We start from the raw sequence: 12,510 nt of genomic DNA on the forward strand, positions 1-12,510 counted from the left end.
CACATTTTCGTCTATATTTTTTGTCTTATCTTGGTGTTAGGAATCACCTACCAAACCTTGAAAGTGTTGTTTTAAAATACGCTGTATATGTGTAGCTATATGTATACCTTCAAATTTTTTTTTTTTTTGGGGGGGGGACGGGAATTCTACAACTTTGGAGAGGACATTTTCCCCTTCTCACATGCCTGGATAAAACACTCATAACAAAAAACATTTTGTTCCGGTAATTATTAGTTATGATACCGTTAAGTTAGAAAGTCCTGGGAATAAGCTATACCATAATAACGTTATTGAAATGTACTATATTTCAGTTGACCTTTTCTTAACGTTATTTAATGATAGCAAAAAGTATTTATTTTTTTCTAATTCGTCGCTATATAGTTGTCTGAAAAGTATAGTAACATTATTGTTTCATAACAAATATAAAAGTTATAGATGGTACATAACGAAAAATTTACTAAATATATTGTTATATTTGGCTGGATTTCCATCTTTTTTGTCATTTTAACGTTAAGTTAAATGAGCAAGCCTTGTGAATAACCTATAAAATAATAACGTTATTACAATATACTATATTCCTATCAAGCTTTTCATAATGGTTATTTAGTGGTAACAGAAAGCACAATGATCCTGCAATCCGTTACTCTATAGTTATCTGATAAGTATAGTAACACAATTGTTCCGAAGCAAATATATAAAGTTACAATTGGTACATAACAAAACATTTAACAAATATATTGCTATACTTGGCTGTATTTCCATCTTTTTCGTTATTTTAACGTTAAGTTAAATCAGCAAACCTTGGGAATAACGTATAAAGTAATAACGTTATTACAATATACTATATTCCTATCAATCTTTTCATAAAGTTATTTAGTGGTAACAGAAAGTAGATTGATCATGTAATTCGTTACTCTATAGTTATCTGATAAGTATAGTAACATAATTGTTTCGAAGCAAATATATAAAGTTACAATTGGTACATAACAAAATATTTAACAAATATATTGCTATACTTGGCTATACTTCCATCTTTTTCGTTATTTTAAAGTTAAGTTAAATCAGTAAGCCTTGGGAATAACGTATAAAGTAATAACGTTATTACAATATACTATATACCTATCAATCTCTTCATAAAGTTATTTAGTGATAAACAGAAAGTAGTTTGCTCCTTTAAGACGGTACCATTATAGTTATTTGATAAGTATAGTAACATTAGTGTTTCGTAACAAATATATGAATTTACAATTGGTACATAACATAATGTGTTAACAAATATATTACGTTACTTCCGTCTATTTCGTTATGTTATAGTTATGTTAAGTTAGCAAGCCCTGGAAAGTACAAGAATTACTAAGCACTCAAAGTAAAACGGTCGAAGATATAGAAAACGAACTAATAAAAATTTGGAACAAAAATTTACAAGAAACCAATATCTCACGTAGATTGTATAATATAATACCAAAAATTGATATTCGTCCCAATGGCAGCACTTTGACCCCAACCCAGGACTGATACATTATCTCTCAGAACACGGGCCATATGAACAATACTTGTACAGAATGGGTTTGAAAGAACATCCCAGATGCCAATGCCAAGAACTAGGCACGCCGGAACACCATATTCTATGGTGTCCCCTCTTGGAAGATCAATTACAGGGAAGAGATGACATCAGAACAAAAGAAACAGGGGAAGTCTTAGCTAAGGAAGAGGACTACAAAATATTAAGTAGAATAGCAAAGGAATATTCTGATCTAAGAAAACAATTATATAAAAGGCAACAAGAATAAGAGAAAGACTTTTTGGAAATGTGATACAGGAATAAACAAAATGTAAAAGAAAACACTAAGGAATGATAATTAATGTGTCAGAGTGCAAATGATTATCTTCCAGGACTAGAGTTTTTGCTCCAGGAACGCTGGTTTTCCGCGTGCCCCGGAAGAATAGTGTGAATGTGCGCTCGACGCATCCCCGGCATCCAGCCGGATTGGAACTCCGGATGTGTTGAGCGGGTGTGCACGGAAATAGGTGGTGGGAAATAGCGTAAACATCAAAACAAAGCAAAATATCATATACATAACATACACTAAAGATCCTATGCACAACAAAAGCCAATTACTCGGTAAATGACATACAGTGTCCACCTCGAACTATGTTCGTGTAGGTGTCAACACCGGTCCCAGCGTTCACGGCGGCAGGACACAACTGACCAGGGCCTGCACTAAGTACTCCGAGTGGGTCCTGGACCTCAAACCGTTGCACTGAGGATCAGAACCATAGAAGTCAAGTGTGGAAAACTGAAATGACTAACTCCGCTTAGGATCAATAAGGAAATCAAAGTTTGCGCTATCGCAGAAAAGTGAATGGGTGTTGTAGTGTGCAGTGTGGTGATAGTGGTATGTTCTTTTTATTAAGGAAAAGTTGTGTTTTCACACACGGGAGTGTGTAGTGCTTATTTAAGCGTGCAATATTTAAATGTAAGTGTGCAATAATGATGCTGAGTTCAGTGGTGCAAATATTATCATCCTCTATTAGAAGAATGTAGTAAAAATTTATTTTAAAAAATCACACAGGAGGAAAGATAAATTTAAAAAATGTCAAAAATAAAAAGAACAAAATAAAATAAGTGGAGAGCCTATCATACAGGTGAAACCTAAATCCAATGAAGATGATAAAAAAAAATAGTTGGAAAGTATATTATATAGGTGGAAAGCCTATCATACAGATGGAAGGCCATCACAGGTGAAATCTAAATCTAATGAAGATGATGATGATAAAAAAAAATAGGTGGACAGGATATTATATAGGTGGAAAGCTAACATACAGGAGAAACCTGACTCAATGAGGAAGATGATCATAAAAACTAGGTAGAAAGCCTATCATACAGGTGAAACCTAGACGTATGAAGATGATGATAAACATACGAGAAAGGCTAAGTATGATAAAAGGAACGAACGAGGATGAAACAATTGAAGACTAGAGTAAGCTAAACTTGAGTCGGGAATAGAATAGAATAGGAAAATTAGAAGATGAACAAATATTAGGTAGTTAGGAGTTTATATAACAAATATTTTTTTTCTTCTCTTTTTTTCTTCTTTTTCTTTGTTGATTTTGTCTAAATTTATCTTTTGTTGTTTCTTAGTGTTGTGGTTTCGTCCATTTTTCCTATCCCTCGTCCCTATCCATCCTTGTACAAATAGAAAAACAAATGAATGATGAAAAAATAATAAAGCAAAGAAGATTGCAATGATGATAGCCCTGTTTCGGTTAAACTTTCAGGTGCCGAAACTGAAAGGCGCGATCTGAGCAAAAAAAAAAAAATTAATAAATTTAAATATGGAGTGTAAGATCATACTGTAAGACAAAAGAAGTTGCTATTATGTCAGTTTTTTTAATTGAATGGCTGTTGTAGTTAAAATATAAAATTTAATGAAAACATGGTTTTGAATTGCTGAAATCGAGTACTATTCTTCTTCATTTTGAACTTGATATTTATCACCACAGTAATAGCATAGAAAATACAAATAACGATACAAATATTAAATTCCAAGATAATATTTTTTTCTTGCAGAGAGTTCTAGTTGAATAATCCTAGATGATATTTTAAATTACCGGTAATTCTCAAGTTCAATACTCTATTGGGAGTCCGTCAGGGATCTAATCAAAGTCCCCTGTTGTTTCTTCTTGTTATTAATGGCATTCCTCTGTGTATTAAAACTTCTCAAGTTTTTTTTTTTTTTTTTTTCGATGATCTCAAATCATACTCCAAAGGAAGTTCAATTGATGACTTCGCGAAACTTCAACAGGATCTACTGAGTTCAAATATGATGTGATAAGAATAAATTAGTCCTGAATGTGTCCAAGTGTAAATCTGTATCTTTCACGAGGAAAGAAGATCAAATTCACTTCAGTTGTAAAATAATGGTCGCTTCCTTGTCTACCTCAAGTACTATCAAAGATCTATGAGTTGTATTTGATAGCAAGTTAATCTTTGCTCAACACGTTGACGCAATAGCGAATAGTGCATATAGAAACCTAGGTTTAATTTATAGGATAGGAGAAAATTTCTACAAACAATCAACATTTATAAGGTAATAGGCCTATTTTCCATATGTGAGGTGAAACTCAGAATACTATTGTACTGTTTGGACACCAAATGTCACTAAATACTCTGATGCAATAGAAAATATACACTACAGTTTCAATTTTTAAAAACGGTCCCATACAAGATAACTGGTTTTACCCGAAGTATGTCCCCATGAGGACTTTAGTAAGGAATTTTAGTTTTCAAACATTGGAGAAAAGAAGATGGGTGTTTAATCTGTTCTTCTTACATAAATTATTAAACGGTGAAATTGATTGTCCACAATTAGTTTCAGAAGTGTTATTACGTGTCCCGGCATGTAAGATTAGAACATTGTAAGATTAGAAATGCTGGGACATTTTATTGTAGAAGAGCAAGAACTAATATATTACATAAGTATCCTCTTAGTATGTCCGTAAGCAAGTTCAAAACAATTGTCAGGCAACAATTTATGCATAATTAAAGGACATATTTTTGTATATATATATATATATATATATATATATATATATATATATATATATATATATATATATATATATATATATATATATATATATATATATATGTGTGTGTGTGTGTGTGTGTGTGTGTGTATGTCTGTGTGTGTGTATGTGTATATAATAGTGTATGTCAGTTAATAATGTACACAACACTATAACTGGGCATTAAGCCTGTTGTGTTGCCCTTATCAAATAAATACATTTTACTTGGTAGTAGCCTGATCATTATTAAAATATCTGAATTAACATTAATTTTTAAAAAATGTCATTTACTAACATAATCTGAATTTCTTTAATTTTGATTTGACGTCCTGGAGCCAACTGGTCGCGGCGTCCGGGGAAATTGCCCTGGTCGCCCCGCCCACGCAACGGCCCTGAAAGAAGTTCGTTAAGGTGGAAGAGGAATCAAAGACCTGAACTTAATATAATTTCCGGTGTATGTTTTTTGCATAATACCTTGGTCAAAGGAGGCATGTTAAAATCCCGAAAAACCCTTGTGTACGTCATTACTTATACATATTCGTTTTCTTAAAGGTGATACAAGGGTGAATGTAGTTCCTAGCCTCACTGTATTACATATCCTTCTAATGAGGGAGCATAACCGAGTAGCTGGACAACTTTCAAGAATAAACACTCACTGGGATGACGAAAGGATTTTCCAAGAAGCCAGACGGATTGTAATTGCCGAAATTCAACATGTAACATATGGCGAATGGCTGCCTCTAATATTAGGTAAGAATTACTCACATTCTTCTTTACTGTCCTTTTATTAGTTTTCTGAACTATTTTTTTGTTTTATACAAGTACGAACACAATTTTAGTTTGGACAGAAAGTCCGTGTGTAATAACAATGCATTTATAAATTGTTATTCTCAATGACAATATCGTACAATAACAACCTGCCGAATTTTACATAGCCCTAATGCTCCTTTCTAATTCGGTAATTCAATCTTGTGCCGATGAGAGAAATGTTCTCTTGGTTTTGATGTGAAAAGTTTAGTATATCTTAGAAACGGCTTAATCAGAGATGCCGATCATCGAGAGATCGGACTTCCCGGTCTGCTGAACTCAACTGTAATAAAGGGTATTCCATAAAGAACGAAACTTTTGAAATTCCCGCCATTACTTTTCTAGTACGTTGGCAGCACTGAATGTTGCACTATTTTCATCTCTTGCTTTTATGATTAGTTGTCACGGAGCGCCGAAAGGCACATGATAGTTATCGGTTTTCTGGACCGGACTTACAGCAACACTATCTCTCACGATTTCCGCAGAACGACAAACACGAGGACGCCTCGAGGGTTCAAGGCCCACAAACAAACATGTTGACTCTAGTTTAGGAGAAGGTGTTGTATCTTTGAAACAATGTACCTTTGAACACCTGTGCTTTTCTCGAATTCAGAGCTATGTAGGTGCAGTGATTAAAATTCCTTTGAAAGAGTAAATGAAAAAGGAGACTACAAACGCGATTGGTTGTTGTTTACTGAGTGTTGTGCCGAGTAATGTTCCTTTTAATATTTTCACCCCCCAAAACGAAGATTTTTTTCTGGTTACCTTTTGAGTTTTGTGCTCTTCGGTTTTTGCAATTTGTGATATTTATTTGTCCAAATTTGGGATACAATCATTGGTGAGTACAGTAGTATTTTTAGTTTTAACTTCTGTGCAATATTTAAGCTAATGGAGAACTTTTTTTCGTAATGGTGACCCTATTGTACTTATGAACATTAATGCATCGTGTACCTTTGAACGATAAATAATACTGTTTAAAGGTGGACGATGTAAGTAGTTAAAATAATTGATATATTTTATATAGATTAGGTTAATAGCTTTAGCGGGAGTAAAGTTATTAACTACTTAACTTAAAACTACTTAAAATTAATACAATTTTAAGTAGTTTCTAAATATTCTCTTGTTTTTACATATGTTTCAGGTAAAATGACGAAAAGTAAGACTGGGAGAAAAAGAGAGCCCATAGATCCTGAAGCTATGAATGGAGCTGTTGCTGCCGTAACTGCGTCTCCAAAAAGATGTATCTCTTTTCGTGAAGCGTGCAGGATCTAGAAAGTAAAGTTAGGTGCTCTACATAGACATGTGACAATGTACTTAAAGTCCGGTTCTTCAAAACCTTTCTCATATAGTGTTAGATAGGATACAAAGAGGGTGTTTTCTGAGAGTGAAGAGAGAGAACTTGCAGAGTACCTGAAAACATGTGCAAAGATGGTTTAAGCAAATATATATATATATATTTGGTCTAGGAATTAATTCGTGCGGTTGGTACGCACACATTGAAGCTGTAGTACAAACACAAAATACATAAATACCTTAAGAAAAATATATTCCATCGCTAACCACCACTTTCGCCCATCTGTCAGGCAATGTACGGATTCTGTGGCGAAAGAAGTCCTCATCCTTGGAAGCGATCCAGTCAGAGACCCATGTTTCGATATCTTCTGAAGAAGTAAACCGCTGTCCAATCAAATCGTTGTTCATGCAATCGAACAAGTAGTAGTCCGAAGGAGCAACGTCTGGTGAATACGGCGGGTGGGGTAAAACTTCCCATCCGACATTTTCTAAATAGGTTTTGACCGGTTTTGCGACATGTGGGTGAGCGTTATCATGTTGAACAATAAGTTTATCATGTCTGTTCTCCCATTCTGGTCGTGTTCTGGCCAGAGCTTACTTCAAACGCATTAATTGTCGTCGATAACGTTCTCCATTCATAGCTTCACCCGGTTGCAGCAGCTCATAGTACACCACACCTTTCATATCCCACCATATGCACAGCATAACCTTTGCACAGTGAATATCTCGTTTTCGTTGTGATGGACCTGGTTCACCTGGTTTCACCCAGGTCTTTTTTCGTTTAGGGTTATCGTAATGGATCCACTTCTCATCACCCGTAATAATTCGATGCAGAAACCCCTTTCTGCTCTGTCGTTGAAGCAGCAATTCGCAAATGGTTTTTCGTCTTTCAACGTCTCTGTCTTTCAATTCGTGTGGAACCCAATGTGACATCTTTTGAATCATTCCCATGGCTTTCAAGCGTTTGGAGACTGTTGTTTGATCAACGCCTAATGCTGCTGCAAGTTGTTCCTGCGTTTGACACGAATCCTGCTCGAGCAATGCTGTCAATTCTTCGTCTTGAATTTTTTTTGGCTGTCCAGCTCACTCTTGGTCTGCCAAGCCGAAATCTCCACTTCTAAACCGTGCAAACCACTTCTGACACGTTCGCTCAGCTAGAGCATGGTCACCATACACTTCCACCAAAATACGATGACTTTCAGTCGCACTTTTCTGCATGTTAAAGTAATGCAGCAGGACACCCCGCAAAAACACTTTATCAGGCACAAATTGCGCCATGTTCACTTAACTACAAACTGGTGTTGTTGACGCTTTAATCCACTGCCCTATACTACGAACGATACGCGATGACAGGGGTTTGCAACACATGTGTGGATACACGGAACTGTGGGACGCTCCGTTCGTTGCGCCATCTCTTGTCCACCCGCACGAATTAATTCCTAGACCAAATATATATATATATATATATATATATATATATATATATATATATATATATATATATATATATATATATATATATATATATATATATATATATATATATATATATCTGCAAGAGAATTAGCTTACAATTTTGCCATTGCTAAGAGGAACAATGACACAAGTCAGTGGGGTCTCAACGAAATTGCAGGTGAGGAGTGAATGCGCCTGTTTTGTGAATAGACACAAACAGAAACTTTCATTGAGGAAGCTAGAAGCAACTAGTCTTGTCGATTCGCAACCTTTAATCATGGAAACGTAAGTTACTTCTTCGAAACTTTAAGAGGGGTTCATCTTAGTTACGGACCAATCCCACGAGAATGGATACATAATGTAGACGAAACAGGCTTATGAACAGTCCAGGTATCCAGAAGTATTGTATCTGCTTTAGGAATGAAGGAAGTCTGTGCAGTAACTTCAACTGAACATGGAAAAACACTGACAATGATAGCGGGAGTAAATGCCATCGGTAATAACGTACCACGTATAATGATTTTTCCCAGGGTAAATCTCAAACATTTTAAGTTAAAGAGGGCACAAAGTGGGACGATTGGAGCGGCAAATCCTAGTGGCTGGACAAATGAGAATTGCTTTCCTCAGCTTTTAGACCATTTTATCAGTCATATAAAGAAAACAAAAGATCAACGAATTCTGCTTGTTCTTGATAACCATGAATCTCTTCTTAGTGTGCAAGCAATTGAAAGGGCATGAGAAGTTAGGATAATAATGGTGACAAAGCCTCCACACACTTCAAACCAGTTACAGCCATGAGACAAAACTGTGTTTGGACCACACCACGCAAGATGCACGACATACGAACAATCCTGGAAACGCATTTGATATTTATGGAATTGCTGAGATTGTAGGATAAGGTTATATTAAGTGTTGTATATGCTCAACTTTATTGTTCACAAAGTTTTGTTAGAATTTCTCTTCCATTTTGAATTAATTTAATAAAATTTCAATTCTGGGGAAAATTTCAATTTATAGCTAAACTTTTTATTGCAATTCGTAACTATTAATATTTGTGTCTTCTTTTTATATTATTGCCGCAGAAACGTTGTAATTATCACTTTGTTCAAAGGTACAAGAGGGCCTGTGGAATGGTACATGACCATAATGTACCTGTGAACAAAACGGATGTGTTTTTATTCCATCCTATAAAAGTTACTGTAATTATGTAACACGTTTAGAAATCATCCTATCTAATAGCAAAGAGATGGCACTTTAAATATACGGCAAAAAGTGGGGGAAAAGTGCTGAATATTAGCACCAAAATTTCGAAAACTCTAAAAGTGTTCACAGGTACAACGTCTTCTCATAGTAATCAACATAATTACAGTCGACTTATTAAGAGGTGTTATCTTTGCCCAAATTCGGTGTTATTTTTCGCAGTTTAATAGAAGCAAATAGTAGTTATTTGCTTTATTTTATAATGGCTCTGAAAAGTATGTATATTGCGAACATACTGAAAGTTATCTGTGAAAGCTAATTAAACTAAAATATAATATTTAGCGATTAGTTTTAAATTTTGACATCTTATATTTAAAAGAATAAATTATATTCTTGGAGTTACTATCAGAGAAAAAATGGCTCGATATCCCTCCTAAACTTGGATTTATTTAATGTATGACTCGAATACATATATCGACTAAAAACCATACTACAGTGTTTCTTAACATTTTCTTCACTATAAGTAATTCACAATATACTTATTTAAAACGCAATTTATATCATTGTGAACACACATTTTCACTTAATAGCGAATCTATAGTTTCTTCAATGTTTTTTATTTTTCAAAGTACAAAATTGTAAATAATTCCACATTTTCCTCTTAAGAGCCTGCCTTACTTAAAATAATACGAAATTTACCATTTTCTTTTGCTTGATTATTCATCAGTGAAAGGAGATAATGAAATGCAGGTTACCACAATCATAGATAATGCTATTCTACAACAGAAAATATGAACCTGAAGAATGTACAGTGTTGCAATCCATAGAAATTACAGTGTTGCCAGAAAAACAATTTCCCTAAAATCTAAGTTAAGACAGCGAGTAGAGGAATGAACTCAACCGCATTTGATCATGTTGTTTTGGTTTCTTGTGAACTACTTTTTAATTAACATTATTATTTAGTTTTAATAACTGTATGTTAAAACTATTTTGTTTATTACAAACTAAATACAACCATTATTTAAAAAGTAGTTCGCAGGAAACCAAAACAATATGATACGTAACCAAATGCAGTTGAGTTCATTCCTCTACTCGCTGGCTTAACTTATATTTTAGGGAAATTGTTTTTCTGGTAATACTGTAATTGCTATGGATGGCAACACTGTACATTCTTCAGTTTCATATTTTCTGTTGTAGAATAGCATTATCTATGATTGTGGTGACTTACATTTTATTATCTCCTTTTACTGATGAATAAACAAGCAAAAGAGAAAAGGTTAATTTTGTATAATTTTTGGTAAGGCAGGCTCTTAACGTAACTACGGAGGTGTATTCTGAAAAATATCTTTGAGAATCAACGTTGGAAGCTGGCAAAGATATTGCTTCAAGAGCACAGACAGCAAAATCTGAGGGCCAAAATTTCACTAACTAACCGGTCTAAAAATAACAGGACTGATGGTCTTATGTGAATCACATTTTGTTACAAAGAAAACTTGTATTATTTTGTTAGTATTTCTGGCCAACATGGCGATTTCGCGATTCTATCTCTTTATGCAGTGCATTTCGGTGTTATTTTGATAAAAGTACCAAATTCGCGTTATTTCGCGATTTAAAAAGAACAAAAAAGTCCTTCTATCGTATAGTTAGGTATTTCTATACACTTTACTTTGCCTTTCTCAAGTTTTCGATGTTATCCTTAAAACGAAAACTTTAATCTCTACTTATTAGGTGCATTAAAATGATCAAACATTGTAGGGAGTGTGAGAAGAGTCTCAGCACAACATCCATCACATTTGCAGCACGTTTTCACTTTGTTCTGTCATGAAGCGCTCTATTCGTATCCGTACAGAAAACAGATTACCGTGGTACGCTATTCGGCGCGCCGTGACCAGTAACCACAAAGACAATGGATGAAGATCGTGTAACGTCCAGTGGTGCCAACTTACTACAACAGAAATAGCAAACATTTCAAAATATGCTTTCTTTATGGAACACCTTATATTTAAACTTGAGATCCACAAGGTTGAATGAGATTAAGTTCCCTTGATATAAACGAGAATGAAACTAAGAAACGTCGAGTTTCATTGAGGTCTATAAACTCGATTTCTAAACCAAGTCAGTGTTTTCTTTCAAAATCAAATAGCATTGTGATGCACTGTAAGTTTAAGATTTGTTAAACTAAATTCGAGTAATAACTATTATATATACTATATATAATAAGTATAATAACACAGACAAGACACACAGACTCTTTATATATATATGAGGGATGCAAACAACCACTCGCTCGGGGCGAGTGGTTCATACCGAAGTAAATTATTTCTATTGTGATATGTGGGCTAGTACCTTTATTCTTGGGCTAGTCAAATTTTGTTGCTTATTTGCATCCCTGATATACATAAAGAGTCTGTGTATCTGTGTGTCTGCCTGTGTGCGGCCTGTGGATCAGACGAATGGATCGAGAGTTACCAAATCTGCGTACACGGGTACTTTGGTTCAGGCCCCAGACTAAGACGAAGTGTTTTTTTATTTTCAAACCAGAGGATCTCAGAGGGCGTTTACTGTGACATGTAAAAGTAGTTGAAAATTACCTGTAGTACTGTCGAATTCATGGTTTTCGCGGTCGCTGATCAAGTGTGAAACTCAGATCTCATTAATTTCCAAATTCATCACATTCGGCTGCGGGCCGGGGGTTACCAGGGAGGAGGAGATACCGAAACATGTAAAAATAGTCCAAAATGACGGATATGAGTGTCAAATCCATAGTTTTCGCGGTTGCTGAGATCAATGGTGATACTGTTTATAGCCGATGATCTCCAAATACAGCCCCCATGTGAAGAATGTTTATTTAAGCTAATATGATACAATTGGGTGTTCATGAAGGAAGGGACATTTGAATAAGATTGAACAAGAAAGCAGGAGAATAAAATGAAACCAAATAAATGTCACTTTATTTCAAAGAAAGGGAGAAATTCCCCATATAATGCAATGAACAAAAGCGTTGATTGCTAAATCGTGGCCCGTGGGCAAATGTGGTCCGCGCGTATGTTTTATCCGGTCCACGAATAAAAATGAATTTTCTTCACTCAAAGCGTAAGTGCAAGAGCGTAGTTGAGCGTAGTAAACGTGAATCAAGATTAGACTTTTAACTGTGAAAATTTTCTTTAGGCTTTTAGTTAAAAAGAG

The 12,510-nt window shown here is 34.8% G+C and overlaps 1 protein-coding gene across 1 annotated transcript in view; it reads left to right on the top strand.

Annotated features, from left to right (window-relative positions):
- LOC145679613 (immunomodulatory peroxidase-like) overlaps positions 1-12,510 on the top strand; it is a 139,917-nt gene that overhangs the window by 70,400 nt on the left and 57,007 nt on the right. Inside the window, exons 7-8 of the mRNA XM_081750189.1 lie at positions 5,122-5,347; positions 9,547-9,599. Coding sequence (XP_081606315.1) covers positions 5,122-5,347; positions 9,547-9,599 — 279 coding nt within the window. The remainder of the gene's footprint in view (positions 1-5,121; positions 5,348-9,546; positions 9,600-12,510) is intronic.

This window comes from Thermobia domestica, chromosome 2 (assembly GCF_964235325.1).
Source record: "Thermobia domestica chromosome 2, izTheDome1.hap1.1, whole genome shotgun sequence".
NCBI classification, from domain to species: Eukaryota; Metazoa; Arthropoda; class Insecta; order Zygentoma; family Lepismatidae; genus Thermobia; species Thermobia domestica.